The 19,431-nt window shown below is 43.7% G+C and overlaps 1 protein-coding gene across 2 annotated transcripts in view; it reads left to right on the top strand.

Moving 5' to 3' along the window:
- Positions 1-19,431, top strand: part of il1rapl2 (interleukin 1 receptor accessory protein-like 2) — a 344,386-nt gene that overhangs the window by 205,858 nt on the left and 119,097 nt on the right. For both annotated transcript variants that reach the window (XM_047334583.1, XM_035650663.2), the window contains exons 3-4: positions 6,349-6,518; positions 7,420-7,523. In XM_047334583.1, the coding sequence (XP_047190539.1) occupies positions 6,349-6,518; positions 7,420-7,523 (274 nt within the window). The remainder of the gene's footprint in view (positions 1-6,348; positions 6,519-7,419; positions 7,524-19,431) is intronic.

Genomic DNA, 19,431 nt, shown 5'->3' on the forward strand with positions numbered 1-19,431 from the left:
TGTGGGTCTGCACGTCTGTGTCTGCTTTGGACTCTATGCCCCTTTGTGTGTGTGTGTGTGTGTGTGTGTGTGTGTTTGTCTTTGTGTGACTTTATTCCTCTGGTTTTTTGTGCGTGCGTGTATGTGCACATACTGTATGTGTTTGCCCCTGTTTGTGAATGTCGGGATCATTACCTGTGGCACCGCGTGTGTGTTTGGGTTTGTGTGTGTGCGTGCGTGTGTGTGTGTGTGTGTGTGTGTGTGTGTGTGCATGCGTGGGTCAGGTCAAGCTATTATTATAGCAGCAGCTGTAGTGGTATTGCAGGGGATTGTGGGAGGCATGGAGACAGGCCGGAGGCTCCGAGCGACAGGCCTGAACCTCATACTACACGCTGCACCCTGCACACACATGACCATCTAAAAAATATGTAAACAACATGCTGTGTATGTTTCTCCTTTTAAACTGTCAAAGTTTGTGGCCTGGACGATTGATATGAAAAAAAAACTACCGTAGCTATATGACTTCATTATAACTGTTCTTTTGTTGTTTGGATAGTTTGATTGTGAAATATGTACAGGTTCACCATTCAGGTGTACGATTGAAGAAAGCTGCTATTCGCTGTTTAACTCCTCTTCCGACGATGATTATCAATCATTCTATGCTTTTCGATCGCAAACTGAGCGAAGCCTCCCCTCGCTTAATATCACATCCCAGAAGTTCGCCTCTCCGGAGTGTGACATTCAGCACCATGGACAGCGACCCCTCGCTTGTCCGGAGCTCCCGTGCACGCAGCCTCTTTTTTTTTTTTCGCACCTCAGTCACACAAACTAATGGAACATTCCTGTCAGTCTGCGGGAGGTGACGTTAGAGAGTGAGGCTGCACACAGGTGACTCGGAGGTTAAGTTCCAGTCCATCAACACCCAGACACGTGGCGCAGTCCCCAGCGGCGGTGCTCCCAGCTGGGCCGCGCGTTCCCGACAAGCCGGAATATATGGCAGGCGTGGTTAAAACGGCCCCCTCATCAACTCCAGCGTTCATAAAACATCAGGGGAGAAAACATTACCAAACGATACTTTTCACTTGAAAACAAGTGACACAGAAACTAAACATAGAGAGAGGTCTGATATTTAAGGCTTTCCTTCCCGGAACTTATTTAAAGTTGACATATTAGGCAAAAATCACTTATTAATTGTTTGTCCACAGGAATGTGTGTAACTGTGGAGCCTTCCAGCCCACAAACTGTGTTAAAAGACCACACTGTGTTTTTTTTTTGTGAGCTGGCTAATCCCTACAGCCTGGCTCTGACCAACTGGTTCAGATTTCTCTCCCACTGTGATGTCACAGTTGGACTCTTTTGAGGTAACCCCACCTGCAATCTGAGAATCTCCACTTCTCTGGTGAAGGGGCGTGACATTTCCTACACAGTTTGAAAGCGGTTGACCAATCACAACAGACTGGGCCAGCTGGCCAATCAGAGCAGACTGGGGTTTATCAGGAGGCGGGGCTGAAAGAAATCCAGGTGTTTTAGACAGAGGGCGAAAAGAGGAGCTGCAGGAATGGGCAGTATGAGAACACGGATGCCTTTTCTGAACATTAGAGCATGTAGACCTTTTCAATAGGTAACCCCAATTAAAAGTACGAATCATAGATGAGAATAATATGTCACCTTTAAAAAAACATAATTTACATAATCGCCAAGGAGGTGATGTTTTTCCCCCCGTTGGTGTTTGTTTGTCAGCAGGATTGTGCAAAAACTACAGAACAGATTTCCACAAAAACCTGGTGGAAAAACGGGGGCATGGGCCATGGCAGATCTCGTTCAATTTTGAAGCGGATCCGGACAAAGGGGCAGATCCGGGAAGTGTTTGTTTTTTTCAACTTCTTTAACATCTCAAGAGAGTGGGTCCTTTTGGACATTTTCACAGATATCCCAGTATAATAATTCGTTTGTTATTGAGTGTATAATTCCGTGCGACTTCGTTGACTTTAAGGATTCTGTCGGGCCCTGGCTGCGGTATGCCCTCTACTGAGGTTCACCTGTATCCAGTGTATTTGCAACAGAATCAGTTGTTTTTGTAAAATTAATCCACTCACCCAAAAGAAGACTGTTTGTTTGTAGCTTCAAGTTTTTGTTTATATGAAGACATAAATCGCGGAGAGTAGTTTTCATATTTGTCCTTAAAATTATGATTTTATTTATTTCCTTTTTTTGAGAAACCTAGATACAAAATTCCATCAGCCTGAGGGGAAATTGAACCCACTATGTTTGTGTGTGTGTGTGTGTGTGTGTGTGTGTTTTGCGTGTGTGTTTTGCCCTATAACTTTTCCAAACTCTGAAACTTTGCCATTCAGCCAAGGTTATTTTCATTCTGCCGTATGCAGATAGAGCTGACGGGAATGATATATCTTCCCATGCTTACACCTCGCCCACGCATTTAATATGTCTACAGACGCACGCAGCTGCAGTCCCTTTTGCACACACACACACATACACACACACACACACACACACACACTCACAGCCACAGATTAACACACAAACGTACAAATTTAGAAGCAGTGATGAATGAAATATTCGGAGTTTGCTCTGGTAATGACCTGCAGCTACATATTGGCCCATCATTCTAATGTGTTTCTGTGTATATATATACGTGCAGTGCGTGTTTGTGTGTGTGTGAGTCAGACCTGTGTTCAACATTGACTAAAACAAAAGGCATTAGTCCATTAGACCAAACTAATGTGATTTTCTATTAATGTGATGCCATGGGTGAATCTGTGTGTGTGTGTGTGTGTTTTTGTGTGTGTGTGTGTACGCGTGCGCATGTGTGTGTGTGTGTGTGTATGTGTGTGTGTGTGTGTGTGTGTGTGTGTGCGTGTGTGTATGTGTGTGTGTGTGTGTGTGTGTGTGTGTGCGTGCGCATGTGTGTGTGTGTGTGATGCTCAGTGTGAGGTGTTGAATGGACTCCACCGACACTTTCAATTTGTGTCTGCACATTAATTTACGGCCACCAAGTCAGGCTGGTCCATTCATTACTAAATTTTTAACACACACACACACACATGCATGTGATTCTACCTCTCTCATACTCATGTGTTAAGATACACACTGACTGTATTTTATGACTGTGGTCCTCTACCCTTGACAATAATTAAATGACTTGTGTTAAATATTGTGTGTGCAGTAAATCTACCTTGGTGTGTTTCTGTGTGTGTGTGTGTGTGTGTGCGTGCGTGCGTGTGTCTGTGTGAGTGTGTACAGCGATACTTAATCTCCCCTGTATGACTTAATGCATTTTGCTAAATCTATAAATGTAACCAATTAAGTGTGCGGCTGTAAATTCGTGCCACCATCTCATGCAAATGGACAGTTTTAAATCTTTGCTGGTGACGTAACACAAAATGACACTTGGCGGAGGGACAAGAGTGCATAAACTGGTTTGAGTTTGCATTCACCGCCATCTAAACACACCTTATCCTCCTCATACATGTATCAGCTGCAGAGAAAATACATCGATACTAAATACGGTAAAGTTCTAAACCACCAACTAATCTGATGAAATGATTCGGATTTTAACCCCAATCTTCAGATAACAAGAGGAACAGAAGAGATTCTAAACTAAGTCTAGATAAAAGCAGTGTAACTGTGAATGGTCCATGTGGAAGTGAGTGAATGATGAAAAAGACCAGAAGGTCTTATCGGTTGTAAAATCGCAGTCACAATTGCAAATCTTTTTTTTTTTTTAAAGAGTAACTTTACGCCCGACTCCAAACCGGAGTGGTTTGCCTGTTTGATAGAGAGAGTAGAGAGAATTCCAAAACCAAAGCAGGGGTGGAATGCTTTTATTCCATATTTGAATGCATGTTAAAAGAAGTCGTAAGAGTGCTCTGCCTTGCAGCCCGTAGCACCGTCCTTGAGGGAACATACGGCGCGGGCCGGATCCGTTACAAACGGGAACTCCGCTTTCCATGAGTGAATGAATTTGCATGTATATGTTTTTTTCAATTTTCTTCTCCATTTCCATTAAAGTGAGCTTTAAGTTCCCAGCCGGTCCCAGCCGCCGCTTCTTACCCAGCGTTGGCTGCAGGGGGACGGTTAGCTCACCTCCCCCCCAGAGCCTCGCGCCGACTCACTGAATCGTCGTCCCGCGGCAAACACTGGGTAAGAAGCCCCGTCTGGGACCAGAGTGAATATCCGTCAAATCTCCAACCTAAAAACTAACTTCCCCACCGTTTCTCCCTCACTCGGCGGGCCTTCGTCTTTCTCTTCTTCGTCTCCGTCTTTGTCGTCTCCGGGATGTAACGGCAGCTTGCATCCAATAATGTCGCGCTCACTCCCGGCGCGGACAAGGGTGCAGCGCTTTTTCTCGCGCAACAGGATGTGAAAACGAAAGTGGGCGAGGGTGTGAAATCTTGACAGAAATGCGGGAGAGGGTTGTGAAAATCGGGGGGGGGGGCCTCCCGGGAAAACCGGGAGGGTTGGCCGGTATGAGTTAAAGTGCTCCAAGTGAACAACACAAAGACTTTGAGGAAGTTTGAAGTTACTCTTTCCTTGTCTTTTTTGTAATGTATCGGGCTGTATATGTAAAGTCCATACACGGTCACGGGAGACGTTTAATAAGAAAGTGAGTGAATGAGAGTGAACCCTGCTCCTCTGTGTGTCCTGCTGCTTCTGCTACAGTCTGCTCCACTGTAGTTCATGACCGCGCAGAGAACAATGGCACATGGCCTCACACCCAAGTTACGGAGAGCCTCGCTTTGTACCATGAAGCCTCTGGCACCCCTGTGAGTTAGCTCTGTGTGTACGACGTGTGTTTTCACATTTGACTGTGTTATGACTCTGTGGTGAGCCGTGCGAATTGGACGCCTGCGCAAAAGGGATTAATATCACAAACAATAATTCAGCCGCTGTCGGTTTTCTCCTCCCTATATGTTCACATCCAAATAATGTCTTGGTATTTATTCACACATTCGCCTGCGCGGTGGTTATCACCAGTGGCCCATGCATGACACGCGAGGCCAACAGTGGAGGTGCGAGGACGAGGAGTTATGGCTGCGGCTGAGACATATCCCGAGGCTTCGTCGCCGCAGGGCAGGGCCTGCGATTCCGAGAGAAGGCGTCGCGGGGTGGCAAGTGGCCAAGAGCTGCGGTTGAAATGGAGCACGTTCATCTGACCCCCCCCCCCCCCCAGGCCACCGGGGGAGGGAAAAGGAAGCGGAGAAGAAAAGACAAAGAGAAACTTTGGGAAAAGCTCCTTGTTGTTTTTTCCGCCCTGACCTCCATGTCTCACTGGCTCCTTCTTGTCGTTTATCTGCGACGCCTTTTCTGTTTGTTCCAGCTGACCTGGTCTCACCCCGTCTTCTTCTCTCTCTCTCTCTCTCTCTCTCTTTCCATGTGGTCACGACCACGTTTTCTTTTCTTTTTTTCTCGTTTCATCCGTCTCGCCGTTTGTTTTTTTCCCCCACAGTCGTCGCTCTTTTCCTCTCTTTCGGTTCGATGGGACATACACAGGGGCAGGCAATATGTGCAAACATGCGGTTGCAAGAATGAAATGAAAAGAAATGAAGTGAGCCGAGTTTGTTCCATTTTTGACAATAACTGTATACAAAGACAGGTGACACATGACAGCCCCTCAAAATTGAAGCCCAAACGATCTTGACGGGCCCCCGGTGGCTGGCTGCAGTATAGGCCATAAACCTCTGCCTCCACGTCAGCAGACTGGATGTGAACTACATTTTTTTCCTCAAAGATGGTTTCTAGAAAAACAGGGTGGAACATCCCGATCGACAGCTGAGACTGACTGGCTCAAAAAGACGTCACCGGGTCAAGATGGCAGCGCCCACACCCGAGACATTTTAACTTCATTTCTGGGAAGAAGTTGCATCGTGCATCTTCTTTATTTACAATGGTTGATTTTTCATCAGCTCGATTACAACTCATAGGTGTGCCTTTTAGATTCACACTGTATATGCCTTCAACCCATGTGAAAAAATGTTGTCTGTACAAAAACTTTTTATCCCCTGCTATTTTGACGGCTAACGCACTCTCAAATTTATATTCAATCTTTCATTGGCTTGAAAGCGAATAACAATATTTCCAAAGAAAGATAAAATACTGTTACTGTCACTCCCACGACTCCTCTTTCTGTCTTTCATGTCTTCTCATTTTTCTTTCTGTACAGTCAAAACAATTGTTTTATGTATTATATAAAGTCCCGAATACTTTCTTTCGATGACTCTTCATGTGTCACTTCCGAAACCTATTGCGGTTTCTAACCTCGCTCTCTGTCTCTGGCTGCATACTGTTCATCTTTCATCACATTCTCAGTATTTCAATTTTTCCTCTCCCCTTTCCTTTTCCTGCTTACAGTGGATGGATGCATTGACTGGTCGGTGGATCTGAAGGAGTACCATGTTCTGGCCGGCGAGCCTGTTCGGGTCAAATGTGCCTTGTTCTACAGCTACATCAGAACCAACTACACCATGGCCACCAACGCCAAGCTGCGCCTCATCTGGTACAAGAACAAAGGAGACGCAGAGGTAAGACACGAACGGATCAGGTCTCCAATCCAATCAAAGTCCAGGGCAACACTAATATTAAAAATGATTAATGATCTAATTCTATTTTGTGGGGGACATCATATGGCAACCCATTTTAATTGAAATTGTGTCATTGTATCTACTAAAATTTAAATTAAAAGTAAATTATTGACATTTTCTCTGTAATATTTTTGCCATATGCAGTGCTCTCAGGGGACATAAAAGAGTTGGTCAGGAAAAATGTCGGGTGTAGAAGATTTGGTAATTCCTCAATTTAGACCATTGATATAAATATCATAAAATCGGGATGGGACATTATTTAAATTTAAAAGTCAAGAAGGTTCTCCCCCTCTTGTTGGCTCTGCCTTCTCAGCCCCACTCGGTCCATGAAAATTGCCTTTGTACGTTTTGGATTTTTTTTTACAAATATCTAACCTCCGTTGTTTAAAAATGAACTCCCGGACCAGTTTCAGATGTCTCGTCGGCAGGTTTGTTTTCTCAAATAATGGCACGTGACAGGGAAAATGACTTTTTGAGCTGCAGGGGATTATTTTTTTGCAGCATCCTGATTGGTGCCTTCCCTGCTCTTTTAATTCACCCAGTGGCTCCTGTGCTGGAAGTGGAATGTAACAAGTGCTCCATTTTAATTTGAAAAATAAATACATTACATTACATACACAATATTAGGGGGGGGGACTCGTATCTTCTCCTCAAGGGTCAGCTGAGGAAAAGACTAAAAAATATGTAACCCAAGGTTTTGCGGTCTGAAAGCCATGCCCACGCCTTATGAACCTCGCTCTAAGATTTGTTTTTCTGTACGTATATATATGCGTACTCTACATACACATGTATTATTTCATTTCATCATCTGACACATCACTTTTTGTATTATGTTCTCCAGGAGCCAATCATTTTCTCGGGCCACAGGCTGAGCAAAGAAGACGACTCCATCTGGTTCAGATCTGCTGAAATGGAAGACAATGGATTCTACACCTGTGTACTAAGGTAACCTTTGCACAAAACTAAAAACAGGGACTTTCTGAGTTAACTTAATATATGTATATATATATATATAATTACTTAATATGATGACACTGCCATGAATCAAATCTGAAGAAAAATGATACAAAAAAACAAACATGGTTTGGGTTACAACCGGAATTTTCCAAGGAGGCATGATATAGGATTATTTTTCTGGTTCAGCCGGGTGCATTGTTGATAACACTTTGTAATATCACATAAATACTGCTCCTCTCCCCAGATGGGAGCCGGGTCAAAGCGCACTGAACAAAAAACACGCAGACTTTGTTTTGGAGCTGCACATCCAGCACCGGCACACTGGGTTCCTAACGCCCAATGAACACAAAAACAATCTTACCAGCGAGGGGAAAAAAGAAGCGGCCCCGACTGTGACCTGCGGCGTTGTTGATGCCGTCACACGGGAGCAACCTCGGAACAGATTTCTCACTCTGTGTGTTCCGTCACGAAACCCACAGGGCCCATTTGCATCGCACGGGCCAAAAAAAGCACAACTGTGTTTTAGTATTTGAATATGAGGAATGTGAGGTTTCAAACGGGCTGTGTCCCTTTTGAGTAAAAAAAAAGGAAAATGCTCCCCGCCCTTAGCAATCAATAAATAAAACACACACACACACACACACACGCACACACACACACACACACACACACACAAAAGACTGGTATTTCAAAAATACATCATTTTTATCATTAACTTATTTCATCTGCTGAGGTCTAGTCTGTCTTTTCTGCCAGTTTGGTGGACTGATTATTTTCAATATGGCTGTTGGCACCACAGCAGAAGTTGGCCCGAGTCCTAAGAGGTCCGTCAGGGAGAGACTGTGTCTTTGTGTGTGAGTTGATACTGCAGCCAAGAACAAGACTTACCGTCTTGTTTACCTGCAAGCCGACGTGTTTGTGTGTGTGTGTGTGTGTGTGTGTGTGTGTGTGTGTGTGCACTTGAATGTACACTCACCACATTTTTGCACAGCTCTCAATCATAGGCCACAACCTTCACGTCAAAAAGTATGGAACTTCATTGCTCATTTCAGGGTTCCTGCACATTTTCCATTTCAACATTTCCAGACTTTTTCTCAGAGTCAGATTTGGAGACTTCTTCAGACTAGATTTTTCAAACCATATTTGACATCCCCAGTACAAATATCTAGATGTTCATTTAGTAAATATTGTCATGTAAATAAATCATTTTAAAGGCCAACTGTAATATTGACATATTACATTCTGACACATTTTTTCCAGAAACTTACTCGTGATGTGCATGTGCGGATTGATATTGAAATAGTGATACTTCCAATTCTGACATTACCTGATCTAGGACTGATTCTTATAATGAAATACTCATATTTAACCTCAGTAATTTTGGGTAAATGTGTAGTTTATCATCAACAGGGGACACAACAGTAGAAAGTAACTAGCTATCACCAGGATCATTTTAATAATGCCTGGTTGATAGGAACTACTTATATTCCAGCCTGTCACAGTCACACGTGTACTATGGCTCTGTAGATACCGTAGTGGCAGTGGCAGGTACAGAGACTGTGTTGCTATGACGACATTTCACATGATTCACTAGACTAGAGAGATTGAGACGGATCGTATATATTCTTAAAATCTTTGGATTCACGTCTGTTCAGACTTCAGTGTGGACCCACAAATCTTTTTCCTTACTCTCTTTTCCTTTTTCCATATAACTTATCCAGACCCGGAAATTACTCAAATCAGGTTCCGATACTTTTCAATACTGCGTAGGAAGCCTGTCGTTTCAATATATCTGACCATACGAGCGCAGTACTCAATGACAATTGAGCAAACTCGGGGCTCTTTCACCTTGCTTGGTGTGAGCTTCGGACCGTGGTCGGACCAAAAGAAGGAGTCTAGGTTGATCCGGATCAAACTGAACCATGGTTGGGTTCGTTGTGTAGCGTGAAAAGACCTTTTTAAGATCGTATGGACTTTTGGAAGTTGAGACAGCATTAAATAATAGAAATAGCAAAGAAGTGGAAGTTTTTGGGGGGAGGAGGAGACAAAAAAACAATTAATCACAGTTTTCGCAGGATTGCTTGTTGTCATTTATTTTCTTAACTCAAACGGAAATATTACTGCCCAACGAATTGAAAACACGATGTCAGATGCATGTCCCGACTGCAAACAAATCAATACCAAGTAGGTTGGTAGGTAGGTCGCTAGACGTAGCCCAGGTAGGTGATGGAGACAGGATGCACGTCATACTTAATATTTTAGTGCGCTCCCCAAATTACAATGTGAAACTAAAAGTAACTGGATCAAATACGTACAATGTAACAAAGATAAGAACCTCGGTTGGGACTTTCAGGTGTTAAAACGCCTTCAATCTGCTGATGAAGCTCATGAAGGGCATTTGAAAGCTTTTAAAAGAGGATGTATGTTCTATTAAGTTTGGAATCCTCCTCAGGTTACTGTATTCTTTCTCTCAAATTAGTTAATAATTATATAGTCTTGACCACCTCCTACGTTAAGGATAGCACACAAATAATCATTTTAATTCCAATATAATTGAAATGCAGAAAACCACCCGACGAGAAGCAAAAGATAGTTTGCCTCCACATCAGTTATGGTTATACCGTCCAGTAGCTATAAATGATTCATCACCTGGCAGCCAATCAGATCCAAAGATTATTTGGTGACACAGAAGAGATGAAAATTGCATTGAGCTGACGCTGAGGTCTGTGACCATAGCAACTTGGTCTACAGGGCGAGAAATGGGAGCCTTGAACGACATTCTGGCATTGTATTTAATGTTAATATATTATTATTTATTTTAACAGTTTAGTTACAGTTTTTTGCTTGTTTGAATGGTGCTGGACCATCAAACATTCTGTCATTCAGTAGTCCAGAACTCGGTCATGTTGCTGGCTACGTATGTCTTCCTCTAGCGGAGTTGATTGTTTGTCTTAGAGTTGAGTATGAGGTTTTAGATGGCTAGGTTAAGCAAAGTGCAATCCTGAACAACGCATTATTAATGTTTTATTTTTCACGAGCTGAGAAAGGATTGTATCAGATTAGTATCGGGTCGGTATCGGCGGATACTCAAGGTTGCAGGATCGGATTGGATCAGACATGAGAAAGTGGTTATGATCCATCCCTAGTTCCCACCAGCTACTTTGGTCAAGTCAGAAAGAATGGCAGACGCCATTATGAGAATTATCCTTCAACCAAAGGAGACTAACAGCTCTTGCCTCTCGCCTTGTGCCATGAATCACCAGATCACCTCTCCACTTGATCCGCGTTTCTCCCCCTTCTCTGCGTGTGACCCCCTCCGGCACCTTCACCTTCTCCTTCTCCTCTCGCACCTTTCCTCCTCCATCACCTTCTCCCTCCCACTCCCCTTTTTTCTCCCGCCCACACCCAATCTTCTCTGACTTCATCTCATCAGCTGCTGCCACCCTGTCTCGGCATCCTGCTCTTGTTCCATCTTCCTCCCTTGCTCTCTCTCTCTCTCTGTCTCACTTCCTCTGTTTCTTCCTGTCTTCACCCGACTCTTTTCGGGTGAAGACAGGAACCCCCTCCCCCCTCATCCTCCCCCTCCTCTGCTCTCATCCCACCTCCTTTTCCTGCCAGAGCTTGACACCTATCCCCCTTAATAAGCTCTCTCTCTCTCTCTCTCTCGCTCTCTCTCTCCTCTCCCTCCTTCTATCTGTCCCTCGTTCTCTCAGCATGACAACCTAATTAGGGCTTGGTGTCTGTCATTGTCTCAGGGTCTCTTATTAACACGCACACACACACACACACATATATGGAGGAACAGCACCACCTATCCTAGTGGGGAGCCACCAACTGGCTCATATAGAATAACCAGGGAGCCGTATATCCTCGGTACGTATATATCCTCGTTACCATGCACAGCGTAAGCTGCAGGGAGATCATTCTGTTACATATATTCATCCGTCCTTGTTCTGACGTACAGTATATTGTCGTCACTTTTGTTAGGAAACCTCCCCGATTCTCTCCAAGGCCACTATCTGCGCCCTGAGATAAAAGACCCCCATTTTTTCCTCCCCTGAATATGCTGCCTGGCCTGAGGTGAAGTAGGTTTTGTGCAGGGCCAATAAAAACATCAGAATAATCTCAGCTGCAGCCACAATCTGCCTCAGCTAGATAAAACGGTTTGTCTGCTCGGGTACAAAATGTTAACAGATACTTAAGATACCTCATGAATCTTCCAGGAATGGGTGTGATGTTTCACTTTGACACTATTGCACATTGCACAAACGACCAAAGCCATCAGCTGGGGAACTCCGGCAGAAAAAAACAATGTAAAGAAGAGACACAAGTGATTTATAGATCAGCAGAACGACAACGGAGGAAGAGGATTGTCTCACATCTATCTCACTGTCCTGCTATTTCTACATCAGACACAGCCCTGTCGCCTCAAAGTTACATGTCGAGACAACCAAACTAGGATCAGATGATATTTTCTCTCAGCATGATAAGGAAATGGCAACGGACATATTAGAACATTTATGATACTGATCATAACAGTAAAATATACACAGACAGCTTATTTTTTTTCCCACCACAATATGAATGTTGCAGCAGAATATTCACGTCTAGCGGCTACGGCCTCATTAGTCGTGTAATTATTTAAGAAACACTCTCGGTTGAGGTTAGAAAAAGATCATAGTCTAGTTTATTACCAAAACAAGTTCAAATTAAGTGATTTCTCACACAACAGGTTTATTTACTTGCAATCAGATCCAGTATTTGTGTGGCCTGTACTTAACCACACACAGGCTGTTTAGTGGGAACCGCGGCCTCCGGCGTGACAGTCATTTGCCTTGAACGCCCACCATCCACCCTCATGGTCGCCTCACGGCAATTCTGGTGCCATCCAATAAATCCAGCACACCTCACTAATTAAATCCAACCAGCAATTTTGTTTCTCACTAAACAATATTTGCCCTTGCAGTTTCAGTTGTGCAGAAACATAATTTCTAGGGGACAAGACGGTGATTTTTTTTCAAATGGCGAATGTATGGAAAGTAGAGAAGGATATTTTGGGTGATCTATATGAATGGTTGTTTTTTGTTTGCGTCACTAAATGTTCAATACACAGATATAAACCTGACATAGACTGACTCAGTTTGTCTTGAGGGAAGTTTTCGCTGAAAATGATGCCATCTTATATGAGATTTCACTGCATAACACTTTTGATCCTTCGACTATATTTTGATGGTGAACATCACATATCTTATTTTTTCTTCATGCAAAAAGCATCTGTGTCGTAACCCATGCTGCCTGTTGACACAGTGGTAGTTTCTCACTCGAGCTAACTCGCATGTGTAAAAGTTGAGAGAGAACATGTGGGAAATGCTTCTATATATATATATCTACATTTAAATACTTATTTGACTGGTTTGAAGGGAATCATTGATTTTCCAAATAGCTGCCATCGTGCGACATTGTGGCAGAATGTTGTCATTGTTTCCATCCATTGGTCGGATAAATTGGTCTCCATATTCCCTTTCCAAGTTACTCTGTCCATAGCCATCCCTCAACTCAATAGTCCATCCATCTATCCATCCACCTGTCCATGCCACTTGTCAGGGTGATAGATAGTGTGCGTGTTTGTGTGTGTGTGTGTGTGTGTGTGTGTGTGTGCAATGGGATGTCTATATCGTCTCTAGGGAATTAACAAGCCACACAATGTCACTTTTTGTCCAATCCTTCCTTAGTTTCGATTTTGACTTCTCTTATTGTCCACAAATTCCACCATGTTACTCTTTCATTGTGTGCGGCCTTTGAAGGCTTCTCAAAGAGTGCGGCCTATGCTACAGTCTACACAGTTTCCGCTATTGTACAATGTTGCCAGTCCCTTTGTGCGTCACACTACAAATGCTATGAAGGAAAATAAGCTTTCACTGATTTTTTTTTTTAAGTTTAATCTTTTGAGATAGCTCATGATTGTTCACTCAGTTGGCCCAAGGCAAAAATGATTTAATTTTACACTCAGCATTTAATCTTGTCTCGACCTCTTCAAAAAAGACCCAGGCTGCTTTGATTCATGCTGTATGCCCGGTGTCTGCCACAAGTTTTGAAGCTGCCGGCAAATGTTATGTGCAAATTCACCCAGAAACCCCCGATGGACTCAGACATCCTGCCTTCACTTTGTTCTAACCAAGACAATCAGTCTGAATGGAAAGACATATTTAAGCTGCTGTGTCTTTGGAGAATTTAGCTGTTGTCGAGAGCTGCTTGAAAACACTTGCGGTGCACTTTGACTCAAACTGGAGATGCGAGTCTCTGCCCCACGTCCCCTCGCTTTGTTTAATGATGCAAACCAGCTGTTACTCCCACTGAAAGCTGCTTCCCCCAGTCAGCGGAATAATCGATCAATCAGAGGTTTTGTCGGTGGGATTAAGAATGGGAACATCGACTTCCGACATAAGATTAACAAGGATGGATGATGGGTGTTAAAAAAAACTGATAAAAAAAACATCTCAAATCTAAAAAAATATTGATGTGATCTGTTCTCAGCAACCTCTAGTCTATCGTGCGTGGCAACTGAAGATGACATTGGTGTATATTGTATTAATATGTCTTTAACTGGTCTGAGTAAAACCAAAGAAATTATAACACTGTGAACTTCTTGCTGGGTTTTGCAGATGACACCGTGGTTTTTGGTTACTCCCTGCTGTGGTTGGTTATGTTGGATCTACATTAAAAAAAAAAATATTAGAGTGTATACAGTGTAGAATGTTATATACTTCAGCTATAAAAAAAAAATTCTGGGTAAATACTCTTCCGTTGTGTATATGGTGTCTATATGTATGTACGGTAGATATAGAGTTCTGTGCCACGTGAGTTTGGTCGGGTCTACATTTTCTATTAGTCAGAAAGTCATAGAAGTCTGTAGAATATAACTGAGCCAGCTCCAATAACCGCTAGTTTCCACTTCAAATATAATGATCCTCTGGGTTAAGCTTCAACAGACAACAGGTGATGACTCCTGGTTAAACCATTCCGGCCTGTTTGTTATTTTATACAGTAGCCTGTAAAAATTAGACAATTCATCAGCTTTTAGTGCTTTTCTTGTGAAATAAAATGCCCCAGTGTCTATAACTGCCCCCCCCCCCCCCAACCTGTAAAGCTAAAACATACTTCATATAATATGGAATGCAGGGACCTGTCTGTTGCCTGTGGATTTTCAAAACACTGCGGATCCACTGTTCCTGTCCTCGGTGTACTGTAGTGTGCAATGGGTCTGTATGAGCCGAAGAGGGAGTGCAACCTGGGGACGCCGTTATAAAAAACCAAAGGTGAACAAGCATTAAAGGTGGAGCGACATTCCCTCTCAGGAGACGATAACTGGAAAATAACATTGTCTGAAACACGGGGTACAGAGAAAAAAAAAAAAGAAAGAGAGAGAGATGTGCGCAGGGAGAAGGTGAAGGAATTGAAAGAGGAGAGGGAGAGCGAGAGGTGAGGAGAACGTAGTTAGAAACAGAGGGAGGCTGATAGAGAAAAGGTTGAATTACATAGAGAAGGAGGGAGAGAAAAGAGAGAGAGAGAGAGAGAGAGAGAGATGGAGGAATGAGTGGGGAAAAGAAAAACAAAAAAAATCCATTTTCTCTGCAGGTATAAGGACCTGAGTTAGGGGAGAGGGCATGTTGCGACTGCCCAAGACCCCATACACCTACAATGTTTACGACACAGCACACACACTCACACACACACACACACACAAACACACACACGCACACATCACTTGGAAATAAATTGCTACACACAGTGAGAAGTCTTTGCACCAAACCTCTCTCCTGCACAACTCGACTTTTTGTGAGAGGAGAGCAGAAAAAGAATCAAAAAGAAGATGGAGGGCCACACACACACACACACACACACACGCACACACACACGCACACAGAGAGCGAGAGAGGAGAGGACGAAGGATGAGAAAGACAGAGGACAATGTGAGAGGGAGAGACGGACTCTGGGAGAACAAAATAATGAGTGTTAGATAGTGAACAAGGTGGCGCGAGATGAGAGATTTCATGCCTCTGGCTCTGCCTTCACTTCAACACACCGCATTAGATTGAAATGTGACATGTCTCCGGCGTGGGGGAATGAGTGACGGCTGAGAAGCTGGACAGCCTCTGGTGTGGCTGAGGCTGTGAATCGGTCGGCTAGCAGGTCGACCGAGTAGGTGGTCGCCCCTCGTGGCAACATCTCGGCAGGACGACTCGGCTCCGTCGGGTCCGGGGCGGCTCCGTTTTGTCGGCAGGCTGGCAGGTGGAGTGACAGTAAACGCCGGGTTCACACTACGCCATTTTTAAGCCCGATTTTCAGCTCGCCGACAAGTTCCGGCAAGTCGGAGGACAATCGGCGCAAAATCTGGGTCACGCCAAATCGGCGCCCGATCGCTGTGTGTTTCTGAAAGAAAAAATCATCGCACAGACCATATGCGGGGCTTTTTTGCAATAACCAACTGTGCAATATTTATATTTAGTTTCCATGTGCAACTATTGCTACTGCTCTGTATATAGTATTTATATATCTTTATCATTTAATGTTATTATTTTGTTTTATTTTGTACATGCTATTGCTTTTTTGTAAATTTCTTCCTATATTCTTCCGTCCACTTTGCTGCTGGAATGCCCAAATTTCTCCATTGTGGGCCTAACAAAGGTTTATCTCATCTTATCTTGTCTTTTTCTGCCGTGTTGTGCGTTGTCACAGCTACGGATGATGAGCGTAACCTCGAGCTGAACGCATCCAGTTATTTCTCTGTGTCCGCAGAGTGCCCGCTCAAACTACTTCCTGTTTCTGACCTGTCAACATAAGTGCAGTGTGAACGGTGCAGAGACCTGAAGAATTAGAAAGTCGCGTATTGTGTCCAAGGCTTTGAGTGGATAGCCTTCTTGGACGTTTTGGATGGGCTACCTTCTTTAACATCTACATTAACCACGCAGTTAACTCGCATTTTACAGTCATAACATATGAATACATAATTAGTGACTATTATTTCTGGTGCCAATCAACAAGGCACACATCCCTGCACTACAACAGGCAGTCTCTCCACAGTGTCGGGTATAATGACTCTGGAGTTTCTCATTAGTACATAAAAAAACTGAACGACATGGGATTTGAAATCCACTCTCGGAATGATTTATCTCATCCTGGCAGTTCCTTCAGACATGGCGGAGACACAAACAGGGATGTGCAAAAAAGGACTTTGTTCCCGTGCATCTCTCGTACCTGGAGCTACCCAACCCTTCACAAATGATGTTTATACAGTACTCATTTGTTTGACCAATTAGGTGGTGGTGGGAAATGTGTTTGCTGCCAGGATTATGTTCACAGGCGATGTTCTTTACACAAGTTGTAATGATGGGGGGGATTGATGCCCACATTTAGTGTTCAAATCCTCCTCAGTCCTGCAGCATTTCTCCATTTTGAAAATCAGAAATGTGTGTGGCGTTACATTTTCTTGAAAAGGCATTGTGTGATGCAAATTAGGAAAAAAAGACATCATTTCAGGGGGACAGGGTTGCACTGGGCCTATTTGGTCAAAAGGGGTTGGATGCTGACATTTTCCTGACGGGTGACTTTTTGTTCCTCTGTGGATAATAATTGTCTAAACTCTTGGACTAGTAGTGGGACATTGATATACCTCTGCATAAAACTCTTCAGGAGGCGTTCAGCATGGACGTCCGGTCATACAAACTGCAATATGTGACACAGGATGCCACAGTATGCTTCATGCCTCCTACCAACCGTCAACGTTGACTTGTCTCAGTCATGGCTACAATCCTCATCTAAGCTTTCATCAACTAGTTGTTGCCTTAATCCGACAAAACCTTTGACTATAAAGGCGGAAGAGCAAAAACACTAATGGGATTAAATTTGGTTAAAAGTATTGACAAACGACAAATTTGTTCTTCAGTGTCGGACACATTCGTCTCAGATGCCTTGAGGACTGATTGCGTGGCTCCTTTGCCCGTTGGCCACACTGAAATGTCAGCATCATTATTCTATCTCACTTTTCACGGAGCAGTGACTCCCAGTTACCATTCTAGATGATATTGTTCCTGTAGGTGGAGCTATGGTTGAGTCCGGGCTCTCGAGCCAAAAAGCAGCTAAGAGATCGTAAAGTGATTGGTTTTTAATGGAGGCTGGCGGTGGCAGATAATAAAATGAGAAACGGAAAAGCGAAAGAAGAGTGTTAGATGTAGTGATTTCTTTTAAATTTGTGGTCCTTCTTTGTTTAGTTTTTCATCATTTAAGTATTTGTTTTTAACATATAACCATTTTACACAAATATAAAATATACTTAATAAAATACAGGCAGCAGCTCTCACTCCACCCCCCCCCCCCCCCCATACTCCCCATGTCAATTACTGTGAAAATACCTATACAGAATTACACATATATATTACATATGTATACATATATAGCATGTCAATATGCACAGGAAACACACAGTCGTCGCAAGGGTGTCGTCTGAAGCCAGCCAGATGTTTAACCTTTCTATTCATCAGATTAACAGACCAGGAGCATATGGGGGGGATAAAAGAAGGGACAAAGAGATGAAGCGAGAGAGAGGAGGAGGAAGAGACAGTGACAGTCGGAGAGTAAAGTAGAGGAGAGAGTGAATTAGGAGCAAAGAAGGCGAGAGCGGTCATTTGAAGTTCCTTTGGCAGCCCTCTATGACTTGGCAGCCATTGAGTCGGTACCACTCTCTTGCCAATGTGAGCCAACATGTGCCGATGCCTGCTGCCCTGGCCACTCTTTTTCGGCGGAAAAAAAAGAAGAAAAGAAAAAAAAGCGGGCCTTGCTTTGACTTTATGATCTTCAAGGGGTTTCCAGGTGTTCTGAAACACACTCCGACTTGGTGGAGATACGGAGGAATAGGGCCAGGGCAGAGAAGAAAGGAGGGCAGAGGATGAGGCGTGAAAAACAGAGCAACCTGTGTGACAGAGTGGTCTTGTGTTAGAAAGGACGGGTCTGTGAAGCCAAGGCGGTGGTTTGATCCATAAAACATCCACAGCGCTTGTCCGACACAATGTCCTTCGTGAAGACGACATGGATCGGGGTATACTCACTCACTGAGCCCAGACTAAGTAGCACATTACCTTAAAATGATCAAGCTCAGCGAGTGTACTGTACATTGGTTTTTGGCCAAAACAAGATTCAATAAAGGTGCACGCCAGCCTTCGAGAATTGGCGGCACAACACCTAGGCCCAATCCAATTTCTCATTTGTACCCCTGCCCCCTGATTCAACATGCCTGGAGTGACGGCGATATCATTGTAAAGACGCTGTTTCAGTTATGGCGACATACCCAGAATATTCAAATAACAAACATGCTAATTACAGTATGTTGGGCATGACAGGACAGGTGAATCCCACTGAAAATACCCCGTGGTCTTATGACGACGAAACAGCACATCACGCTAGTTGATAACGTTACATATGTGGTACGTAACGTTATGCGTTACATATGTGGTACATATGTAACGCATAACGCAGCTTTTTGACCGGCGATTTTTTTTTTGGTGGCTTTTTATGAAGATAAACGCCAATATAAATTGAAACGACAAACAAAGGTTGTCGAAAATGATTAACGGAGAAAATACAAATTTGTGGGTTTCTTTGGTCGCCTCGGACATTATTTCAACCGACTTGCCGGTGATTCGTAAGGCATATCTCACAGCCCTCTGTTTGGAGTGTGGGTCTGGAAAATCTCCGTTTGGAGGGGCCATCCAGCCCTCCCCCGCGATGTCAGGGGTAACCCCTCGCGCAAAACCGAGGGGTTAGGGCTAAGGGGTAGGGGCAAGGGATGAAATTGGATTGAGCCCTAGTGCCACAATGTAGTTGGAGCCCCAAGGGAATAAGT

The sequence above is a fragment of the Scophthalmus maximus genome, chromosome 9, assembly GCF_022379125.1.
Source record: "Scophthalmus maximus strain ysfricsl-2021 chromosome 9, ASM2237912v1, whole genome shotgun sequence".
Taxonomy (NCBI): domain Eukaryota; kingdom Metazoa; phylum Chordata; class Actinopteri; order Pleuronectiformes; family Scophthalmidae; genus Scophthalmus; species Scophthalmus maximus.